This window comes from Xenia sp. Carnegie-2017, unplaced genomic scaffold (assembly GCF_021976095.1).
Source record: "Xenia sp. Carnegie-2017 unplaced genomic scaffold, XeniaSp_v1 HiC_scaffold_4, whole genome shotgun sequence".
Taxonomy (NCBI): domain Eukaryota; kingdom Metazoa; phylum Cnidaria; class Anthozoa; order Malacalcyonacea; family Xeniidae; genus Xenia; species Xenia sp. Carnegie-2017.
The window spans coordinates 5,642,683-5,667,588 of record NW_025813504.1 but is presented as its reverse complement, the minus strand read 5'-3'; the positions used below and the strand labels follow the sequence as shown (position 1 = coordinate 5,667,588).

Below are 24,906 nucleotides of genomic sequence, written 5' to 3'. Positions count from 1 at the left end.
TAAGGCTTTTTAATGTGTTTATAAAATACAACCAGTGAAAACAAGCACAATTATAAAATCATAACGGTGTCAATTAAAAGGAATGCTTTAACGTTTTATGGAATACACATGCATATTACATTCATTAGAAGAAAATCTGCGCTAAAGAACATTTGCTATTTTTAAATGACAATTTTATTCAAAAATAACACAGAGACAGCATTCATCCAGAGGACCGTCTGGCCTGTGAATGTTTTCGAGCTTATTACAATTATCTAGAACGATTAAATTGTCGTAATGATATAAGAAAATGTTGGCTTTGTAGTTGGGCCAAACGATTGACTGCTAGTTGTATCTTGGTTAAGTTTGCTGACAATGAATTTTGAGTTAAATTTTTTTAAATATTGGCAGATGTCGTGTGTATGAGATTCTACCAGTTCTACTGAGTAAACTGACAACATCTCGAACTTTCTGAATAAGTACAAGAATAAAGGATATAATGCTGTTGTTGGTTAAGAATTTTCAAATAATTTCAGCCAAGGTCTTCACAAAAGATTGTGAACTTCTCACAACAATTCTGAACTAAATACATTATTATTCTTAGAAAATACAATCAAAGTGAATTGGTTTCTCTGACATATCATTAAACTACATGCATGAAAGCAAAGTTATTTTCATAAAAGTGTGTCAATCAGGTTCTTATAAATAGTATTGTGCATTACATTCAACATATTTGCACTGTTTGATTGTTGGGAACAAATTAAAAGGGGGTAAAAGAACACAAAATCAAAATCAACAAAAAATCTTTGAATGTAGGCGAACAAAAATCAATAAAGAAACTTCGACAAGGCTACCTATTTGCCTTTAGAATTGTTTTATTATGTTGCAAAGTTAAAAAATGTGGATATAAGTTCTTCATTCTTGATAAGAAATTAACGAAATCCTCGTTGGTAGAGACGACGTATTTAGCTACTCTTCAACCAGAAAATATAAAAAAACAACAACCAAAAAACATATATCAATTCTTGATGAATGTAGTGATGTAAGTTTAAGGCTTACCTGCACTTTGTAATGTAAATATGCTTATGACTTCAAATTTATTCAGTTCTTCAAGTTACTTTTTCTCCACTTCATCATACTTAAAACATCCTCTCCATCCATTTTGTATTGTCTGCCTTCAACTTTGTTTGCAAATTGTACATACCGATGTTAATGTTGGTTCACCTTGCATTATAACAAGTGCTGATTGTTGTCATATAAGATAAATCTAAATTAAAGTTTTGGAGCTAAAGTTTAATTTAGATTTACCTGTGTAAATTACCAAATATTTGCAACGTATTATAAAAGAGCTCTTTCGTGTTTGTTCTGATGTTTAACATAATTACTATGAAACAACATACTTAATTTACAGAAACACAAAGCTGCATTTACAAAAACTAGAATCATCAAGTCACTTATTACACATTCACCTATACATGCGTTTTTTTACAATTTTAAAAAGTACATCAGGTATGGTGTCATAATCTTACACATAAAATCTGCTTACTTGACTATAAATTCCCAGTCATTGCACAAATATAAGATGACGTGCTATGAAATATGTGGCAATTGCACGATTATCACAATATAACGAATAAGGATTTTCTCACTTATTATGAGAATGACGTACACCAGTTTACATGAATACTACAGTTTATTGCTAAAATATACTGCTTTATCTACAATAATTAGAGTAAAGCTATTCTCTTTGATCTTTGAAATGCAAAGCAAAAGTTTTATTCTTGCATTAAATATTATTTTACAATGTCCTTTCAAACATCAGAAGAAGTTTCTCTTGTAAAGTGTATCAACTGTGGGCAATGTCTATTGTCGCTATATAGACACAAAATATATAGAATAACAGTTTCAAGCGTGCAGAAAAAAGTGAAAAGTGAAAAAAAGTACACAACTTCCTTGTCTAACTTACGAATTCATGTCGAAACTAAGAATTTCAAATGGTTTTTTGTTCTCACTTTCTTTAGTTGTTGATACTTTAACAAGGAGGTGGAAAACTCTGTAGTCTTTTATGTTGAATAGGACTGATTTTCTTAATGGCAAGTAGCACTACATCGATGAAATCACTATAGCTTCTAATCCTAAGAACATGATCTTGTGGTGGTGGTGAAGCAATATTAAGAATTTCTTCAATATCACGTGGGAAATTTCCAATAACGATAACGAAGATTTCAATTCGAGCGTATTTCAATTCATATGCATTATGCAATGATAGCATTTTGTTTACATTGAATAGTCCATCAGTGACAAGCAACACCTTTTTCCATGATCCGGGACGACTTCCTGTGAAATAGAAAAGAAAAACGATCAATAATCATTCACGGTAAAACCTAATTCCTCAAAATACCATATCTTTATGTTTGCGAATTGTTTTTCAATTAATAAAATCTTTCTACATGAACATTCAAATACTAGCCAGTTTGACTAGTTCATATAATCGCTCAGATTTAACAAATAAACTTTGGGTATATTCAAAGTTAAATTGTTATTGTAAATAAACAACTATAAAATAAAAAATTATAAGAAGTACGATGATTGGTCTAAAGCTGAGTTTGCATTAGCTTGTGAAAATGGGCAAAAATCGATCTGAGCTCAATCTAATAAATCACTAAAGATAATTCGCAAAGTCAGGGTCAAGGTTATTGTTGAATGTCTCATATTTTGAGAAAATTAATGAGATGAATAAAGAAAAAAAAATTTTTAATGAGCACCAAACTAAAGATAAAATTTTTTCGTTTTTTGTTTATAAAGTTACTAAAAAATTCAATTGCAAGTTAACTGCTTATCAAATTGAATGTAAAATATGTGGTGATAAGCTACTGTGATTTGGGTTGACAAATGTCTGATACAGTGTTTCATTAGAAGTGTAGCTGATATGGCACACAAAACTGCAAGCACCAATTGATTGTAATTTTTGTTGATGAGCAATTTTTAACCTTTACTATAAATTTTTAAGGAATTATACAAAATAAGATGAGTAAGTTTTCTTGCTTTTATGTATCAACTACAAAAATAACCACATTTTTTCTATAAGTCCACTTTTACTGTCAAAAGCTGTTTGTTAAATTGTTCTATTTGATTGGTTATAAATAGTTCGGAAATAAAGCCAGGATTAACCGTATGGCTGACGGTGTGTCAGCCACAGGCACAGCGCGTTAGATTGGCCTCTCGCTTAATTAATTTATTGTCATTATAACGTTAAAGTTAATCTCTTTATTCCAAAGCCATCATCTGAGATTATACCTAATATAAATCACGGTTTTTATATGGACATGAAAAACATGTGACTTGGACGAGATTTGAACTTGCACCTTCGGAATACTAGTCCGTTTGATGGGCCCTTCGCTTAATTAATTTATTGTCATTATAACGTTAAATTTAACCGCTGTTCAGCAGTACTTACTGCCAATTTTATGGCTACTACAAATATGTGGCCTCTACTATTGGAATGCCTCTCTCCTATAGGAGCTCCTATCAGTGCGTAAACCCCATAGACTCCCAGCTGTTAAAAGTGCGAGAGCCCTACATGTGGTTGCTGCTAAAACGCAAATTTATACTGTAAACTCAAAAACGCACTGTATGCTGTGCATTGGCGTGAAAAACATACCAGCATGCAAAGAGGCTACAAAAGCTCACATCAAGCGCTATAGTAAAATTATGGATTGGCATAAATCGCTGACAAAGAAGAAAAAACCTAAAACTCGAGAGGAGGCCCATTTACTATTAACTAAAACAAACCAACTAGACGCAGGAATGTAGCTTTGCATGATATAATATTCTGGATCCCTTTGACGTAAACTGTCAAGCTCTACCATTGGCTAATAAAGATCTCAATTAAGCTGTTGCAATCTATTAATCACTCATAGATTTATAAATGGCCAAGACTGCAGCATGAAAAATTTAAAATTAGGAAAGAAGCTCAGTCAAGGCAATTAATTAATACCTCATAGAAGACAAACAAACGCGTTAAAGAGGTTGTTGCTTAATCCATTCAAAATAAGTAATGGGCGTATAGTGCAGAACCAAGTCTATAAAATCGGAAAAAAAATTTTCTTGAACGAGAGAATTGACGCTAATTTGCGAGGACGACTGGTGCACACACCAGAATTGTTGCAAACAGGTTTGAATTTTTTTTTTGAAAACTGCGTGATCTTTCAGTCAAAGAAATGATCGAGAGTAAAAGTGTCTCCAAGAGATATGCTTTACAGATCTACAATTCAATTCTCCTCGTTAATTGTGCAGTTTTAATTCTTAAAAAAAGATTTTGCAATGAAGTCATTAACTGCATTACTGCAACTTCTTTCAAAGCTTTGAATTATACATCCTCTCCTGAATATGACAACGAAAATAATCGAACATGTCGTCTATCATTAAAGACTTAATTTGTTCTTAATAAATGCGTAATCACAACTTTTACAAATACATCACAGAATGGCATCTTAGTAATTTTGTGGAAACACTGTCGCTAATGCGCATTTAATGTAAACGAGTTTTTTGAAATTAGACATGTTTCGAATTCTCACGACGCTATCTTCAGTACTAAAGATAATTACATAATTATTAATCGAGCTCGAGATCTATACAGAGAAATATTGTACCGAGGTCTTTTTTTCCGATCGAGCCTGTAAGATGAGGTTTGTAAAAAAAGACAGAGGTCCGATAGTTCTCAGTAAAGACCGAGAAAGTGAGGTTATTAAAAGGTTTATTATATGGCGTTATTTAATCTGAAACAAATCTTGCTTTCTATCTCGTCTTTGCTGTTTTGCACTGCTTGACTTTCACTTTTCTAATTTTTGTCAGTAAAAAAGAAATCGTTTTAAATTGTATCATCTGGATAGTTAAACTGTCTTCCAAGTGTTTTCTTTCGACAAACATTCGCAAATGGTTTTTTGCTTCGTTTTTTTTTTGGTTATAACGTTTGCTTTACGAAGTTTGCTTACATTTGACAGTAAAATTACGTGTTTTTGGACAGTGGTCCATAACGGGAAAATAATGGACCGGCAAAAATGTTTCTGAGCCAATCAAAGCGCATTTTTTTACAGGAAGTGACGATTGCCATATAATAAATAAAAGTAAGATAGTGAAATAACTATAACATAAATATATAAATATGAATAACTTATAACAATAACGAGGAACTAAGATAAATTAATGGAAAGCGTGTTGGCTACAAACTAAATATAGTGTTCAATCTAAAAACTTGAACATTGAGGTCAGGATTAGTTTTGTTCATGTGGAGTGCTTCTTTGATTTTAAGGGAGAACGAGGTGTCTGCAGTGTGAATGATTTTGAAGCAAGAGGGTAAATACTTAATTTTACATGAATGAGATTTATAATTGATTTCGGTAGACATTAGATTTTTGTCTGTTGTAATATGTTGTGGTGGCAAAATGAAAGATACGTTATATCCCTCAACCGTGCAATTTACATGCTGAGCATCGCGCATCGGAGCATTTTATAATTCTTGGCTACAAATGTTTAACTACTTGTGATTTTAACTTAAATACTTTTATAGCAGTCAAATAATTAATTGTATACCAGCTTGATTAGATAACAACTCAAATTGATGTTCATGCGTTCATTGATAATGACAAAGTAACTTAAGCTTTCAGTTTTATCTATTTAAACAACAAAATCTTAACTCACCTCTTCTTGGGCCATCAAATAGCTGTTTTGCTCCTTTTAAGCCTTCAGCAGTGTTTGTTGCGCGACCCTCATATGTAAATGAGTGAGATTTGTTTGCAGCTTGAGAAGTAGGAACGAAATCAAAAATAATTGTTGCGTCGTAAGAGTACTGAACACCAGCCCAGTAAATGTTGTAACTGTCAGGTAATTCAGCATTAATGAGATATTTTAAAGCGCATTTCCCCTTCTTGAATTCACGAGATCGGATGGATCCAGATGAATCCAGTAAAATGACAATGTCTTCGAAAAATTTCTGTGTCTTATTTCGCACACCATTTTTAAGATGAAGGAAATTCGTGAGTAAATGATTGGCAGAAGCTTCTTTTGAAGGAATTTTCATGAATTCTATAAAAAAGTTATTAAGATCAATGACAAAGTTGTATAATTTGCAAAAATTCGGGGTTAGATAAAAACAACTGCTCTGTTAAATTCTTAGTTAATCCAAAAATTGTCGACGTTTTTTTTCTTCTACCCCACCCTTCACCCCCCAGTAGAAAAGACTTCCCGTTTTATATTCTACAATGCAAACATTTTTGAATTTAATTATTGGAAAAACGATGGATAGAATTAAATTTTCTAAAATAATAAATAATAGTTTTGCAGAAAAATTAGCATATTAACTTAATGCACAATGTTATGAAATTTTTACAACTAGCCTTTATCTCATGCTTTGCACGCTTTTATGTTAACTCTTGCTTAATTCACTCGTGTTTGAATTAATAAAGAAAAACTAGCAGATCCTAATGTAACAGCTTTTGAAGTTTTCATAAAAAATAATCATCGAAAAAAACCAACGTTCTACTCCGTCCGTTTCCTGGCATTCTCTCCATAGCATAGTGTTGTCCAATGGCGAAGCCAGCCCAATGTTTTATTCTTATAATGTAAATTTCTCAGCAAAATTATTATTCACTTCTTTAGAAATTTAATTCCATTCATGTTGTTTTTAGTGATTGAACACAAAAATATTTGAATTGCATGCGCAGGAGTAAAAAACGGGCTGGCTTCGCTACCGGTATCGTTATCTTGAGCTGTCTATATACACAAGCTGACAAACTTACTTTCGTAAAACTTCCCGTCTCCAATCAGTTGGAGGTTCTTTCCTGTTGATGTAAAAGAGAATTCAACATATAAAAAGCAATTATTCGACGAAGTTTAGCATGATAACAGGAATTATTCAGATGGATTTTTTATTTGCTAAATGCTTTAGCTATGCTGTTAAAATAAGAAATCCTAGTCTTCCATGAAAAAAATCACTTTTAGTCTAGCAGATATTTAAGCAGACGTTACATCAATTAATGAGCAAAAACCGCCATCTTGAAAATCTAGCCGTATGCAAATTAAAGCGGAATATATTACATGACGTTAAGTGTAGAGAAACACTTATCATTTCTGTAAAAAATACATCGTAAAAAATGTAATATTATCACAAATTTTGCTTTAAAACGTGAGATTTAGCAGATGGAAAATATATTCAGCATACATAACCTATAAACCAAAACGATTGTGTGAAGGCAGTATAGCAATAGAATCATTGATAATTGTTTTTACTTGATTAAGCTACAGTACAAACGTAAATCGAGTTTTTAATCGATATTGAAATAATCTAATACGTATATCTTCGATTTCAACAAAAAAAGCTGTAATTTATCAAAAGACTGACTATATTATTGCCAAGAACCGTACATATGCTTGTTATCTTAAATAGACGCTTCATACACATGACGTAATTTAATCATGCGACCATTTGGAATTACTAAAAACTAAAAAAATGCCTTAATGTTGACAGGAAATTTTTGTTTAGCATTAACTTTTTAGTCATTTAGTATAAAAAAAATATCCATTGCCAATTTCCTTTAAGATTGTCAATAAGGGCGTTTAAGTTAAAGTAATGGCTAGTCATTGTGTTCTTGAGTTTATGTGTGCACTAGAGTTTTAATCAGTCCTATCTAAAACTTTTTTGAAGTGAAACTAATGAAGTCAGTGGTGTATTATGCAGTAGGCCAATTAAGCTGAAGCCTACAGGCCAATGCTTTTGAGAGAAGAGTACTATCTAGACATAATTAATGTTCCTTTTTGCCATTCAAAGGTAGATTAATGCTCTTCATTTAGAGCAAATATTTTGTTCAAAACTTTTCTATCTACTTTTTAAATGCACAATGCTCAGAACTCAAGAAGTAGTGGGTTTTCTCAGTTTGAGCTTTTAATTCATTCCCCATCATTTGCACTATGAGTTACAAACACAAACCGGAAATGCAATAATGCAAAGCAGCGCGAGCAACGCAAACATTTACGGTTTTCTTAAGAAAAAAGATGTCGTGTGGGAGTTAGTTGTTGTGTTTTTAGTAATGACAAGTCTTAAGAAGGAAACTAGCTGTCATGTATATATTTTCCATACTAAAGTTTATTTTTTTGGGTTGTATGTTCAAGTAATTAAAAACGACAAAGTGTACGTCATCCTCGTAGTCAGAAATAAAAAATATGTCGTCAATGTGACGTCTGAATAATAGTATGTTAGGTCTGTCATAATACTTGATCCAGCTCTTCCTAGAGTGTCTCATAAAAAGGTTGGTCAGTAAATAATTATACATGACTAATCTATACTTCCGTTTTTATAACATAACACCATATATATTACCTTGTATCTATGTAAACTATTAGAATTATAATGTTTAAGTAACCATTTTAATATAACATAGCCAAATACAACGTGCAGTGCAATAGAACAGAATAAGAATACTAATAAGATAGGATGTCAACAAGACAAAGAACCTAATATAAAACATAAGTGTTAGTGCCAAAGTCCATGATCATTTATCCAATCATGTATCATCATTATAGGTATAAAGTTCCCGTATCATATTACTCTAATAATACGTTTACATCCCAATACTCCCACTTAATGATTATACTTGAAACAGTTGAATGTTCATTGTTCTTTAATCTTGATAACGCCTAACATGTTCCTGAATTTCTGAAAAGTATCTTTACTAAGTCCTTTTGTAAATATATCCGCTAGCATATTCTCACTGGAACAATATTTAACAGAAATGATATTCTCGTGAACTTTCTCTCTCACATAGTGATATGCCACATCTATATGTTTTGTCTGAGAGTGGAATTTCGATTTTCTTGATAGCTCAATAGCCCCTTGGTTGTCTTCATAGATGATGGTAGGCTCTCGTTGTGTTATTGAGATACTATCCAGTAGTTTTCTCAACCAGACTCTTTCTTGGCATGCTGTGCTTAAAGATACATACTCGGCTTCTGTTGTTGATCTTGCAACACATCCCTGTCTTTTGCTGCACCAACTCACAGTATTCCCATTAATTTGATATATGTACCCTGTAGTAGATCGACGTGTCACTATATCTCCACCCCAATCTGCATGAATGAATGAATGAATGAAAATGAATGAAAATCTTTATTTTGACACGCTGGCCTTGTTAACTGGGGTTGATTTCCACAAGGGGCGTGCTTTTGTTCAAAAACAATTACAAAATTTACTAAGAAATAAATTATCTACAGAAGAGAAGTTTAAATATTTACAGAGTTTAGTTTATTCCATCAGTTACATGTTAAACTAAATCATAAAATGCAAGCAGCAATTTTCTTTTGAAAAAGTGACACGCTTTTGCTATTTCTGATTTCTGATGGAATTGAATTCCAAACAGAAGCCCCATCATACGCAAAGCTTTTCTTCAAGGAGTTAGTACTAGGCATAGGAACATTTAGACAACTTGTAATATTGCGTAGATTGTAATCAGTGATGTCTTTTTATAGGTAAACAATCTAGTAAGTGAGTTTGGTCCAGCATTTTTTAATAATTTAGACATCAGCTTTGCTTTAGCTTTTTTTCTAAGTATTTCAAGAGGTTCCCACTTCAATTCTTGTAATGCGTTACAATAATCGACATCAATGGCCATGCTTATGATAATATTTGCAGCTCTATTTTGAAGTTTTTGTAGTCTTTTGGACTGAGTTTCCCCCAATACACCCCAAACTTCACAGCAATATGTGAAGTAAGGATGTACCAGGGCATTATAAATAGAGATAAGTGTTTGTTTGTCTGTGTATTGCTTTAATTTTCTAAGGGCGGAGATACCGGCTGCTACTTTTTTGCAAATTTTATCAGTGTTACTCCTCCAAGATAAGTGTTGGTCAATTATTAAACCCAAACTTTCGTACTCATAAATTCTATTTATAACGTAATTGCCAATTGCAATATGCAAATTAGAAGTAAAAACATTCTTGATCATTTGTTTCGAGCCTATGATCAAATATTCAGTCTTGGTTGAATTCAAACTAAGTTTGTTATAGTTTGTTTAAGTTTGTTGCATCTGTATATCCTGACAATATTGGATCATTGCCATCTGTGGTAAAGTGTAAACCATAATCCAATGTACCTTGAATGTAGCGTAGGATCCTTTTCACTCCTCTCCAATGCTCTAGTCTTAGTTTTGCCATAAACTTTGATAAAGTTCCAACTGCAACAGCTAAATCGGGTCGACTTATCAATGTAGCATAGTTTAAGCATCCAATTGCCATTTGATATTGCTTCACATTAACTGGATTCTCACCTTCAATTAACACTTCCTACTTCTTTCCAAATTCAAGTGGTGTTGAGACTGCTTTACAATTTTGCATGTCGAATCTTTTCAGTATTCCTTGTAGATATTTCTCCTGATTAATGGTTAATGTTCGCAATCTTCGATTTAGTTTTATACTCATCCCCAGCACATAATGAATCTCACCAAGATCTTCAACATGGAATCTATTTGCAATTCCTGACTTTCTTTTTCCAACATCTCAATAGAATTGGAGAAATGGAGCATGTCGTCAACATATATTGCGATTATGAAAAAGTTAATCTTGCCATTTTTGAACTTTACGGATTTGACCTATACGCAAGGATCTGCTGAACTTTTCTTGTACCCATTTGAAAGCAAATGTTCATCGATAGAGGCATTCCAGCACCTTGCTTTAACCAATATATACTTTTATTAAGCTTGCAAACATATTCAGGATGATCTTTGTCAACAAAACCATCAGGCTGCTGTAAATAGATTTCTTTCTCTAATTCTCCTTGAAGAAATGCAGTTTTTACATCTGTTTGATGTATTTCCCAATCACACATGGTTGCCACAGCCAATAATGATCTGATGGTATTATATCTTGCCACTGGAGCAAACACATCCTCGTAATCTACTCCATATGATTCATCATAACCTTGAGCAACTAATCTTTCCTTAAATCGTTCAATTGAACCATCAGCTTTTCTTTTTACTTTGTAAATCCATTTACTCCCGATTACGTTTTTGTTTTCTGGTAAAGGTAATAAGTCCCAAGTATGATTATCTTTGAACGAATTGTATTCTGAGATCATCGCGTTCTTCCATTCATTCGCATGTTCTCCAGTCGTTGCTTCTTTTATCTTGTTGGGTTCACTGATGTCTGCAGTTAAGTCGCTGACTGTGTAACATTCTTCGTCAAATCTTTGAGGTGCTCTTCGTATCCTTTCACCTTTGAGTTGTCTAACTTCATTCATGAATCTCTGTTCGTAAGAATTTTCTCCCACTCGATTGCAATCATATACTTCTCTTGCATCAACATTACCGTTTTCATGTTCAGCATTTCGATCTTCTATTGATTGGCTGTCATCATTGCTATTTATATGAACATCATGTACATTACGATTTTCTTCATCTTCAATGAGTTTTTGCTCACGCTGTTTGTTTTCAAAGTTATAAAATTGCTGCTCTAGAAACATAACGTCACCACTTTTATAAAACTTCTTCGACATTGGATCAAACACCTTAAACCCTTTTGTCCCATCAGGATAACCCATGAAAATCGTCTTGAGAGATTTTGCATCCAACTTTTCCTTTGCTCTTTAGGAATGTGCATATATTTTATGCAGCCAAACACTTTCAGATTACTTACATCAGGTTTTATCCCAAATAGACACTGATAAGGAGTTATACCGTCCAAAGCAATTGTCGGACTTCTATTTTGAAGGTAAGTTGCTGTATTTACAGCTTCAGCCCAGAATTTATTTGGTAGACGTGAGTGCATCAACATACTTCTTGCTGATTCATTATCGTACGATTCATGCGTTCTGCAACTCCGTTTTGCTCTGGGTTTATACGGAACAGTTGTTTGATGTGTTATACCATTGTCCTTTAAAAACGACTCAAATTCTTTTGATTGATACTCACCACCGTTTTCTGTGCGTATAATCTTAACTTGCTTACCAGAGATATTCTTTGCATAGTTGAAAAACTCTTTGAATTTTTCCAAAACTTCGTTCTTGTTCTTCAAAAAGTATACTTGTACATATCTGGTGTAGTCATCGATAAAGGAGACATAATATCGAGATCCACCAATGGAATTCTCTTGTATCGGTCCACATACATCACTATGTATAATTTCAAACGGTTTCTTAGCTCGTTGTGAAACGCCTTTTGGAAAAGAGCAACGATGCTGTTTTCCCAACACACAAGCTTCACAAAACTGATTTTCACCAGTTACATTGCCTATTCCATCGACCATATCATTCTCGACGAGTTTCACTACATTGTTTATTCCAAGATGTCCCAATCTGCAATGCCATAAATTCAAATCTGAATCAAAGCTTTGGTCTTTTGCAACATTCATATAATGCTCCACAATTTTCAAAATTTACAGTTTTCCTTGTAGTTCTCCAACTGCTAACAGTTTTGAACTTCGTCGAATGTTACAAACATCGTTTTCGAAAGTAACAATAGCTCCAAGTCTTAACATCGCTCGAACAGATAATAAATTTCTATTTATGTCAGGTAAATACAATACATCCTGCAAAGAGATGTTTTTGTTTCCGTCGCCAAGAATAGCTTTTACCTTATAAGTTCCTTTGCCATACGCTAAAATAGAGCGGTTATCTCCAAGGTTTACTACACACGGTTGCTTAAATTCTACGTAATTGCATAAGCCTTCCAAATCGTAAGTCATGTGCTGCGTTGCACCGGAGTCGATAATCCAATCTGAATTCCTTGTAATGTTTGATGAATTTGAAATCAACGCATCACCATTATCGATCTCGCTATTTTCTTCGTTTTCTGCAAGCTGAGCAGACTTGCTTCCCTTATTGATTGAAGAGTTGCCACTGTTTGGAAACTGCTTCGTCTTCTTCTGCGGACAGTCTTTTGCTAGATGCCTTTTCTCGTCACAAATGAAACACTTGCCACGAAAGCCTTTCTTTCGATCAAAAATATTCTCATTCTGACCACCACGTTGTTTCCCACCTCGAAACTTGTTACGTCGCACGGAAAATGCATCCTCTTTTCTGGTCTCGGAATCTTTGGCTCTGTCTTCATCATTTAGTATCATGTTTATCACTTTCTCATAAGAAAGTTCATTCTCACCAACAGCATCCAATGCCGTTATTAATGGCTTATATTTATCTGGCAAACTAGCCAACAGGGTCATTGCCAGTTCCTTATCATCGATACTTGCCCCCATTTCTTTTAGTTGATCGTGTAATGATTTTAAGTTGTTTATATGCTCCAACATATTCCCTCCAACGTGAAATTTTGACGAATAATATTGCTGGCGAAGATGAACCTTCTGAAGTAACGATTCCCTGGCAAATCGACTTTTCAAAGCGTCCGATGCTTCCTTTGCCGTTATCGTTTCTCTCACGTGCACTTGCTGATCCGGGTTGATAGCCAAGCAAATATACTTCCATGCTTTTTTCGCGGAGGAATTGAATCTCCTTCGAACATCAGCACCGGCATCGTCGTTAGGAGCAATCGCACTACCTTGGACGAATTCAAACAAGTCCATGCTTTCCAAATATAACCGCATATTGAAAGCCCATGACCGGTAGTTCGTGCCACTCAATTTTGCGAACTTAAGAGCGCCATCCGAAAAAGACATTGTTTAAGTTTTAAATTACTTATCTTAAGTAGGACAGTTTGCGTCCTGGGCCCATAACCTATTAGAATTATAATGTTAAAGTAACCATTTTAATATAACATAACCAAATACAACGTGCAGTGCAATAGAACAGAATAAGAATACTAATAAGATAGGATGTCAACAAGACAAAGAACCTAATATAAAACATAAGTGTTAGTGCCAAAGTCCATGATCAAATATCCAATCATGTATCATCATTATAGGTATAAAGCTCCCGTATCATATTACTCTAATAATACGTTTATATCCCAATATAAACTTCTTATTCATTTCGGACAGAAGAAGTTGCTAAGTATGCCGAAATATATTTACTACTATTATATTACTAATACGAATATTTCAGTATGTATTATATGTGTAATTATAAATATAACTTTTTCATTGGCCTAATAATTAAACGTATTATATTTAAAATGTTACTTACGAATACACTGTTTACCATCTCCAGTGTAGCCAACAATACACTTGCACGTATACTTCCCAGGAGATGTGTCTGTACATTTGGCAAAAGAAGGATGACAGTCGTCTTTTTGGGAAGCACATATGAAAGAAACTACAATCAAAAGAATCACGGGAATCGTTTGAAACATACTTTAATTTGGACAATATAAATTAGGTTTCAAAATTATTATAGGTTTTGTTAGTTCTCTCAAGACTATGCTGTGAGTTTTATTCAGCATTGCATGAACATTTCAACGAATCAACTAAAAGTAACAAAATTTTTGTTGATTGCAGTGGTGTGTGAATTATTGTATTCTCGAAAACTGTAAATGTTAAAGGTAAAAATTTAAGTAGAGGAGATTTTAGCCAAAGAGAAATAATTGAAGGACATATTTTTTGATATGGACGTAAACAAGTACAGTGTATGATGCATTTACCATTAAACAGTTTGTAGATCAATTCCATGGTTATTTTATCAGTCTTCATTAAGTCTTCAAAATCTCTCAGAAAGAAAGCGCTCTCTTCATCTTTCACCATATCTTTAACTTCTTCATAATCAACAAATGGGCCGATGCCCACAGCAAAGATATTTAAATTTCTACGTTTAAAGAATGGCTGCATTGCTTCTCGGACGTATATGTATCCTCTACTTCTTGTCTGTCTTCCATCGGTAAGAACCATAAAAAATTTTGTAACGTCTGGATCATCCTCCCGATACCCAGCAGATTTCACAACTACCTTAGAGTCAGCTACAGCCAATCCAAGATCGGTCCTGGTTCGTCCTCCTATTAGTGGTCCAGGCATACTGTTCACAATATATCTAAACCATCCTGGACTCTGACTGCTGTTCAATGTTAGCTCCACCATGCCATGTTCACTAAATGTAACGATAGCCGCTTGACCAATTATTTTCCCTGAAGAATCGCGCTCACCAACCCTCAATCTTTCTCCAATAGAAATAAGAAACTGTCGCACCAACTGAAAATCAGCATAGCGAATACTACTAGATCTATCAATCATGAAGATTATATCCACTTTTGGGGCTAAAAAATAAAAAATTCTATACTTCACACTTTACTTAAGTATACATGTACAATAAATACACTTAAATGTCGTGTTGTTTTAAGCTTATGGAAAAAAATCAACAAATGCTATTATGCTAAGGCGATAAGTGTATTTAGTCAAAATTGGATTATGTCAACTTTGCGTCAGGTTGAACTAAAAACAACCTGCGTAAACAAACGATTCAGAAACTACATGCTTTCCAAAAAAATGGACGTTGCATAATTTAGGAATTCACTGAAATGACTATGCACAATAATGTTACTGCCTTTTAAAACAGTTTAATGAATTAACAGTTTTGCATTCCTTGGATTTTATTGGGTTTTTTAAATATTTAAAGCAAAACAAGTTATAAAAGTACTTTATACCACGATTTTCAACTCAAATTAATTACGCTAAAGCTTTGTAACGTTGCTCGTTGCTGTAGCTGGATTGCATTGAAAATTTTATTTCAAATTATAAATTTGCAAATTACTCGCCATAATTTGCATAGTTATATCTCAACAAACTTCGTTGGAAAAAATGTCTTCATTGTTATCTTTTAAAAGAAAAATAAATTTGACTAAAATATGCAAAATATATTTTACTGGATTTTCGTCAAAATGTTAAAAGCATTACAAAAATAACGTGAGTAATATTTATCGGTGTCTATTGCCTGTTTCAATGGGTTTTGTCTGCGAGCATTCAATCAATTAATAAGCCCTTTATAACCGAGCACGAAAGGCGAGGTTTGTACAAAAAGACAGAGGTCTGATATTTAACAGTAAAGACCGACAAAGTGAGGTCATTAAAAGCTATAAAAGGGCAGAAAATATTAGACACATCCAAAAGGAGTGAAAAATTATTAGATTCTCCCAAAATTCGTTTTATTTTAAAGGTGTCTAATAATGAAATTCCTTCGTTCGTGCGTTGTATTCTAATAATAAGGATATTCCATTTTATAGGTGTCTAATAATAAGGATATTCCATTTTATAGGTGTCTAATAATAAGGATATTCCATTTTATAGGTGTCTAATAATAAGGAAATTCCTTCGTTCGTGCATCGATTTATGTAACATATATGACGGATTAATTAATTTATCTTTTAAAACTAAATCTCATGAAAGTTTGCGCCAAAAATTTTGTTTTCCTGTTAAGTTTTTCGTCCACGGAAGCGCACTAATGTGTTTTGGGTAAAAATGCACTTCCAAAACTGATGTTTGTTTAACATTTTATTTGCTTTTTCATGTTTTACGAAGCTTGTATGCATCTTGCTAATTAATAAATATTTGCTACTTTGGAGCATTATTTCGAGAATGAAACGAGATGTGCACAAACTGTTTTAGAAAATATACTATTATTTTCAAAGTTCTGTTAAATGAAACTACAGTTCAAGTAGTAAAATTTTTAAGTCATATGCCATTTAAAGACATACGAAAACAAACAACTGGAGCAAAATACCTTCTAGTTATGATTAGCTATGGCTCCCTTCACAAAATTCATTAATCGAAAATTTCTGTATACATGATGTAAAGTTTTATTTGAAAAGTTTTGTTTGCAAAATAAAAACAAAAAGGATTTTTGATTTGTGTTGGGAGGTTCATAGTTAGTACAAGTTATGTTTTTGTTTCTTTCTACTGGCCGTGTGTTTACATTTTGTGGAAAGACAAGGTGCTGCTGACATCAAAATATCGACTAAGGTAGCCTTCATCTCATGCTTTCATCTATTTAGTTCAATGCTCTAGCCAGAAAAATCATGCAATTAAGTTGTGTACGTGATTTAAGGTTTAAAATATTAATAATATACATCAAATATTTCTCAATTCTGATTGCTTAGGAGCAGTGCAATTTATTGTAAATAATAGTGTAAAAATGTGGAACACAGAGCAAAAAAAGAAATACAGTGCAATTTCTTTTTGGAAAATGCGCTTCTGATTGGTTAGTCAAACAAAAAAATGATGTAAAAGAGCCAATCAAATTAAAACATTTCAAAAGCGGGAAAATTAAATTATTGTAAACTAGGCAATTACAACGGCTGGCGTAAGTTTTAATTAATTTTCTCAAGCAAAGCAGTTTACAGCTCACCGTTTGCAAGATGTTTCTGGATGAAAATAACAACACTGCTAAAAGTAGATACCTTGTTCTGGCTGTGTCCGCGGAAGCTATGGTATTGGAAACAGTAATATCCGACGGAATTGAAAAATACCAGCCGGTCAACTGATGGTTCAACTCGCCGGCTGAATTAATGTACGTACACTGAAGTTAAAAATTGCAGAAGTGAGAAATTTTTTCATGTATATTAATAATAAGTAATAGCATGGTTTCTCGTGCAATTTGGAAAAGATCTACTCGTGAGTTTTTCAAAGACTTCAAATTACACTCGTCCACCATCTTGTACAAATATTTCATACCTAAACATAAATTGCATTTTCCTTTGTATCCTTTCGCGCATGTGCATTCCAAAGCTCCATTCATTTTAAAGTAGTATGAATTGGGACCATATTTGGGAAAGTCAAACGTCTTTATTGCTATACAATTGAAATTAAAACATTTATTGGATAAATTTTCAGCCAGATTCTGTTATGATCTCAGAAGCACCAGGCTAATTGTGCATTTAAAATCAACGAAAAAACTTTTCATCATAAAAATGTTTCCATATATATTAAGTCATTTTCAGTATAAACATGATTTAAATATTAACAATATTAAATTCATAATAGGATACATTGAACGTCTCAATTAATAAACAGTAAAAGAATAAGGTGTACATGTGATAATTGAAAACGGATAATGATATATGATACAAGTTGAAACATGATTATTATAAGAAATTTTGATGTTTACTTTAAGTGTAGTCTCCATTACCATAAAGTAATTTATGGAAAGGGCCGTCCCTGAAACGTATATTGAGTGGAGGAGGTGGGATGCTTATTGATATATTCAAATGTGCCCCATTGATTTCTTTTGAATGTATCATTTCTTAATAGTTTAAGTGAATTCCTTCCAAAAGAATCCGTAGGGCAAAACTGAATATATAAAAAAAACACCTCCTCCTTAAATTGATGTTCTAGGAACGGTCCTTATTATGCCTTAACTGGAAATTTTTTTTGCATATTGTCCATGAGACAGAGGGAATTTTCATGAACTTTTTAAAGACTAATTTTTATGTTGATATTATTGTATTGTTGTAGTAGTTGATATACTTTAACACGAATTCGAATGTTGTTTTTACTTTTCTTGTATGACAATGTACACAGGCATTTCATTCAACTTTTACCATCAGTTGAATTTATAGGGGAAATGGTGGCACAAGAGAAAGGGTAACAATTTGTTGTTCTGAGTATAATTGATTTCTATGGATGATATTTCGTGAACTTTGTAGTCGCTTAATGTTCCACACATAATAAGCGAAGAAACTTTAAGCAAATTGTTCCAAAAACAGAAAATTTAAAACACACCAAGAGATTTTTTGCTAGCCGATCAGTTACCGACAAACAACGTTGTTCGAGTAATGCAGGTATGCTTGTTGCCACATGCTTATGCTCAAACATTTGTGTACATAACATGCATGCTCTAAGTATTCCATTTTGCCTAAATATTAGAAGTAAAGTGCTAGTCTGCATAAGGATAAAGTATGAATTTTTTTTAAAGCATACCAAGAAATCAATCAAGCTTGCTCTAGCAAAACCATATCACCACAATAAGCAGCAGAATTGTTTGTTTTATCAAACACTTCTTAATATTCAAAGAAAAACAATAATATTACAATATGCTAAGAGATCCAAAGAAGAGATAATTTAGGTTAATAGTTTCTAGTTTATCTCCCACCTGCTTCAATTCAACTCACATTATCATAAGTTTTGTCGTGATAACTGGTCAAGGACTGTTCCCTATGGAGCACTTGATAATAGTGTGGTCTGACTTGAGTTATTACTTTAATGCAAGTAAATATGTTGATAAGTCTTAATAAAAAGTAGTTGAAAAAAATATTAGTAGATCACGTACACCGAAAAGCACAAGAAATTCAACAATAAGCATTTCTGTGCAACACAATAACAGATTTTTGATTGTAAATCTTTGACTTTCTCTTATCAGCCCTGCACTGATATGAACTAGTAAATAAGCAAATAGCTGTTAAAAACAGAATTTTGCCTTTGATAAAGGGTGGATCAAGGAAGGAACTATGTGAACCTGTCTCAACAAGGATTACTGCAACAGAAAAGGAAGAATAGCTTAAAAACAAAAACTTCTCTTCGCATCACCATTGAGAAACAAAGCTTTTTTTCATTGATACATCGAGATACCTTTTAACTTGTTATAATGGGGACAAGTAGCAAGGCGTCACGTGACGTCCCTGATTTCGACTGATTGTTACAACACGCGCAACACTTCCAAACTTCCAGCCCGAGTTTGATCGCCCCTTTGCACGACAAGATATGATGATGATGATGACCTGTTATAATTTCTAAGAATGTTATTGAGTCAACAATATTTTTTCACAAAAGGGATGCCTGTTCAAGAACTTAACAGTTTTTATCCGTTTTCTGCTTTAGCCCATACGATATCTAAAAATGATCATTGAACGAGCAGCTCTTCCGTTAACTTGGTACAGTGAATTTGTGTCGTATAACCTCTAGCGCTTCGAGATGTGCTATAAATCAAGTCTAGAGATCTAATTTACTGAAGTAACATAGACTAAATAAAGTATACATTTTCCCCTTGTCTCTAAATGTTATTTTACTTAGTAGTGTTCAAGCAAAGTCGAATTGTACTTGGAATTTGTTAAGTACTGTAAGGGTAATAGTCATCATTGTATAAGTACAACAATGTTCTATGTTGATATCTTTTCGACTCCCAATTGTTTGATTGAACTAAAGATACATATTAATATGACAGGAGTCCTCTATTTCCCTAGAAAACTGATTGGACCGATTTGCTTTGTTTAGTATGTGTCAAACATTTACTAACAATTGCATAGTACACAAACTGTCCATAGAAATGAATCATATTCAGGTCGTAATAAAGGGTAAATAAAAGGCATGTTTACACAGTCATACAAGAAAAAAATGACAAAATAGCATTAGAATTCGCGTTAAGGGTTATGTAAACTACAATATTATCAAGATAAGAATTATTCACTTGAAATGTTGAGTAAATACACACTTTTGACCCTCTGCCTGCAAGAAAATTAAACTCTGTATTTAATATCGTTTATAATTGAGGAAGCCGCAGCACCTGTAGTAGGAAAAACTCGTCTTTGGTTTTTCTATACCTGCTTTTCATTGGGAACAAGAAGAGGCATAGAAGCTCTCATTACAACGCCTGTTTACATGAGATATTCTTGTTTCCCATAGAAATGATCTTGAAAAGCCACATGAGAATTTTTCCACTTTATTATAATCCAGGCTATCACCATATTTAAGAAGATTTTTACTAAATTTTTCAAAATGACTTTGTGTTGCGTCACATGCAATAAGAATTAAAGCATTTTTTAGACACGTGTAGCTTCAAAAAAGAAAAGAGTTTTGTTTTCGAATTTTTTTGCAATGTGTTGTGTTAACTAGCTCTAACATGTATCTAGCAATTTAAGTAGAATGAAGAGTAATAATTTTGCAGCTTACCTTTTGATTCTTGAATAGAATGGCTAACAAGAGCAAAACCATGATAACTTATGTTTGGAGGAACTTCAAATTTACGAATCAGTCGTAGATCAGTGATGTTACGTATACTTATTACGTCTTTTCTCTCCATCATGTAGATAAAACTTCCAAAATACTTTTGTGAGATTCTAGATGTCGTAAGGATCATGTTTTTTGCGTGGTAATCGCAAGAAAACACTTCTCCATTGGTAACTCTCCAATACAACTTCCTCTTGGTTGTGTCAAGTGATAAATCATGTGGTAGTAAATCAAGACGAATTGATGAAATCAAATGCTTATTTGAAGCTGTGCTACATATCCAAATGGAACGTTCTTTACTCTCTGCCAAGAAGAGAAACCTTAAAAAATAGATTAAAAAAACGTTTTATTTATTTGCCAATTAGTACACGTATATATATAAATTACAGACTTTATTGGAAGCCTAAGTCACTGCTCTATTGTAAGGGAAGTATCAAAATATTTTTTCAATCTCAGATTGAATTAAAGTAATATTTTTAATCAACTTAGCCTTAATTTTTTCGAACATACAAATAAACTTATTTCCTACTTTCTTTTAATGCTTAAAAGTAGAATACGAAAAATGTGTTTTGAGAGACTTTGTCGCGTTGACAACTTTAAAAATTGCTTAAAAGAGAGCTAACACCATAGTGAATGGTCAAAATAATACTGTAATATTTCTTAAAAGAAATGTTCGAAACCAGAACGCTAACCAACATTTATAAAGAGAATTTTAAAATAATTGTTTTTAAAGCTGAATGGCCCTATGCATTTCAGCAAACTACTTAGCTGTCAGGTCTCAAAGTCTCCTGAATGAGAGCTTTAAGCTCATGCAATATTTATAATGTTAAGAAAAAGTGAACGTCATCTCTAAATTGAGACATGACCCTCAAAACAGAGATGAATTAAACACGTAATCATTTTGTCGAAAAAGAACGGGATTACTCCATGACGCTTCACTGAAATAACGAGGGAAATTTTTTAGTAATGCTAAAATTATGGTCAGAATATGAATTGGCACCGTGAGTGTTACTGAAAAAATGCTCAGTCCCATTTGAGCTCATAGAATAACGTAGTCTAATAATTTTAAAGGTGAGTTTGATGCTCGCTGTGAAAATTTGATTTCATGTGACTCAGGGATTGGAAACATCTTTTAAGTAACACCCAGTGAGCCAGTTAATATTCTAAAGTATTAAAAATGTCGCTCATTATTTCAGTTACACATTATGTATATATTGAGTTTACTAATCCAATCCTTTGCCAGGATTAGTAAACTTGATTATTATATGGTAAGTGTCACTTCCGGCAAAATGTTGCGCTTTGATTGGCTCAGAAACGTTTTTGCCTGTCCATTATTTCCCCGTTATTCACCACGGCGCAAAACGTGTATTTTTACGGCCAAATGTAAACAAACTTCCTAAAAGCAAACAATAAAACGCAAAAAACAACAACAAAAAACGATTTGCAAATGTGTGTCGAAAATTCGGAAAACTATACAGACATTACAATTTGAAACAATTTTTTTTACTTAGTCAAAACTGGAAAAGTGAATGTCAACCCGTACAAAACAACAAATACGAGAAATGCAATATTATAAACCTGTTAATAACCTCGATTTCTAGGTCTTCACTGGGAAATATCAGACCGAGGTCTGTTTGTAAAAGGGTTATCAATAATGGTATTTGCTCTTTCAGTGATTTACTTAAATTTTTGATGAAAAAAAAATTAGAATGCACAAATTGCAAAAATTTTAAGAAAAAGGAGTATTGGAACTCCACTTCAAAATCAACATTGGCTCATATAAAAGATCTAACCATTTGCTGTTATTCGGTACAATATTTCTGCACAATTTAAAAAATAAAGGAAGAATAGCTTAGTGGTAGATCTAAAGTACGTCAAAATAAATTAGTGCAGTACATTTTGGCGTATATTTACATTTCTAAGCACCTTTGACGAAAATCTACTGATAAAAATATATTCTTTAGAAATAAAATGCAATAGTGTTTTTTCAATTTAATTAAAATTTGAAATTGACAAGCTATATGTTATTTTCACATACACTAGATCCGCCACTGGAATAGCTGACAAAAGTTTGAATTTTGGTGTAATTTGACGCTATATTGATGCAGAGGCAGCTCATTTAGCGGCTTCAATTTGTGACGTCATTCCGTCATTCCAATGGCAAATTCGAATGTTTTTATTAGTACATTATAAGAATTCAAAGTAAAGATAAGCAAATTATTTACAACAAAATTCCCTTTATGTGTAAATTTGCTGTTACATATCGCCTAAATCGACGGATTTCTCAAAATGCTTTGTATGAGCTACTACTATGTATTAGCAATGTGTACGACAGTCATAAACCTAAATTACTACGACACATAGCTTATACAATAATTTTGGGGAGCGAATCGTCATTTCCCAGACAAATAGCAGGCACATCATTCGTATCTCAATTCATTTTTTGGCTCTCTTTTGTTGCTTTCAAGACCAAACGATTCAAAACTGTATAGCTACTCAACTTCTTATAGCTTAAATTAATGGCCAAGAATTTCACCTTCTGGCCGGCTATCAACGATAAACCTATCAAGACGCTCACCCGAAGAGCTTCGTGAACTTTATTCTTTAAAATTGTACATATTTTGCTCATCTTCGCTTTTGATTTTTATAATGTATTAATAAAAACAATCGAACTTGCCTTTCGAATAACACATGACGTCACAAGTTATAACCGCTAAAAGAACTGCGTCTGCATCAATAAAACGTCACATCAAATAAAATGCGAACATTTGTGATCTACTTCTATTTTATTTTTAACTATTAAGCAGAAATCTTTTACTAAATAACCACAGATAGAAATATCTTTTATATGAGCCAAATTTGATTTTTGAGTGGAGATCCCCCTTCACTTTTGAATATTATAACTTTAAAACTAACAGATTCGTGTAAAGCAACCGTTCTTTTTTGAATATTTGGATGTTTTTTATTTGAATTTCAATATATTAGTTTTACACTGGAAATAGCATAATAAAAAATTGTAAATTATGCTCTGACTGCCATTGCGTATGTTTGCAGAAGGCCATCGACACTCAAAAATTTCAATTGCGTAGCTAGCATTTTTTATGTTTCAGAAAAAAAGACGAATAGGAACGTGAATGACTTAGGAATGTATATCGAGCTAAAAAACACATAAATAGCTACAGCTTATTCCCACGTGTTCAGATCCTGCATTCGGCTCATGTGTCGTGCATGTAGATGCAGGCCATCCAAACACAAAAAACAAATTAATTGAATTAATTGTTTAATATTAATTTATATTCCAGTTTTGAAAATGCTTCAAGTGCTAATGAAGTGAAATTTTTATATATCGTTTTTTTTGACACAAGCGCTTTCTCTGCATTTTAGCTACTGATCATTTTCGTCAACGGGAACGCATTGAAATTTGTGTTCAAACATGGCATTCTCACTTCAGTAGCACTTTAATAATGATGTTTTGATGACGCTCAAACAACGTAATTTTTTATCACTGAAGTCTTTGTTTTTGGAACTAAAGTAAAGAAAAAATGCTTACCCTTTTAACGGATCTGTTGTTATTTCGTAAAATTTTATACCAGGTGTAAGCTTCATAATGCTTGTCTTCTTATCGTGGAAAGTAATTTGGTGAATTAGATTGTTTGACTGTACGTAGAAAATACGACGACCAATCCAGTCAACAGCTATATCATGAGCACTGGCATTTTTGGCAAAAATCTCAAGATCAGTAAAATCAAAGCTCATTCGTTTAATGTCTTTCTGATGAATGAAGTAAATTTTATTCTCAGTCACGTCAATCTCGATGTTATCATGGTTAGAGTTTGTTGCAGAAGCCTCTTTTCTGGAGTCATCAATGACCCTAACAAGACTATCTCCCGTTAGAATATCAACAGCGTAGATTTTGTTAAGAGTTGAAAGAATCATGAACTGCTCGGGATAAGCACCTGGATAAAAATAACCATAAGAAGCAAGACTTATTTTCTTAAAATAGCACAAGGATAATCGTGAATTAATTAAACTTCCCACTAAAAACATAGCTTATGTTAATATAGGAGAACA

At 33.0% G+C, this 24,906-nt stretch overlaps 1 protein-coding gene across 1 annotated transcript; it reads right to left on the bottom strand.

Moving 5' to 3' along the window:
• Positions 1-2,011: 2,011 nt before the first annotated feature.
• On the bottom strand, positions 2,012-24,882 carry LOC124455455. The gene is made up of 8 exons (XM_047006087.1): positions 24,386-24,882; positions 20,779-21,155; positions 17,569-17,685; positions 14,553-15,158; positions 14,099-14,227; positions 6,777-6,818; positions 5,680-6,063; positions 2,012-2,316 (listed from the first exon to the last, which is right to left on the bottom strand). The coding sequence occupies exons 1-8, from the start codon at positions 24,880-24,882 to the stop codon at positions 2,012-2,014; spliced, it is 2,457 nt and encodes an 818-aa protein (XP_046862043.1).
• Between the last annotated feature and the right edge of the window lie 24 nt (positions 24,883-24,906).

Coding starts and splice junctions, on each gene's coding strand:
- LOC124455455 (XM_047006087.1), bottom strand. CDS start 24,882: ATGTTTTTAGTGGGAAGTTTAATTAATTCACGATTATCCTTGTGCTAT. Junction 17,686..20,778: donor TTCTATTCAAGAATCAAAAG/GTAAGCTGCAAA, acceptor TCAATTGTATAG/CAATAAAGACGTTTGACTTT. Junction 2,317..5,679: donor ATTTGATGGCCCAAGAAGAG/GTGAGTTAAGAT, acceptor TCTATTTCACAG/GAAGTCGTCCCGGATCATGG.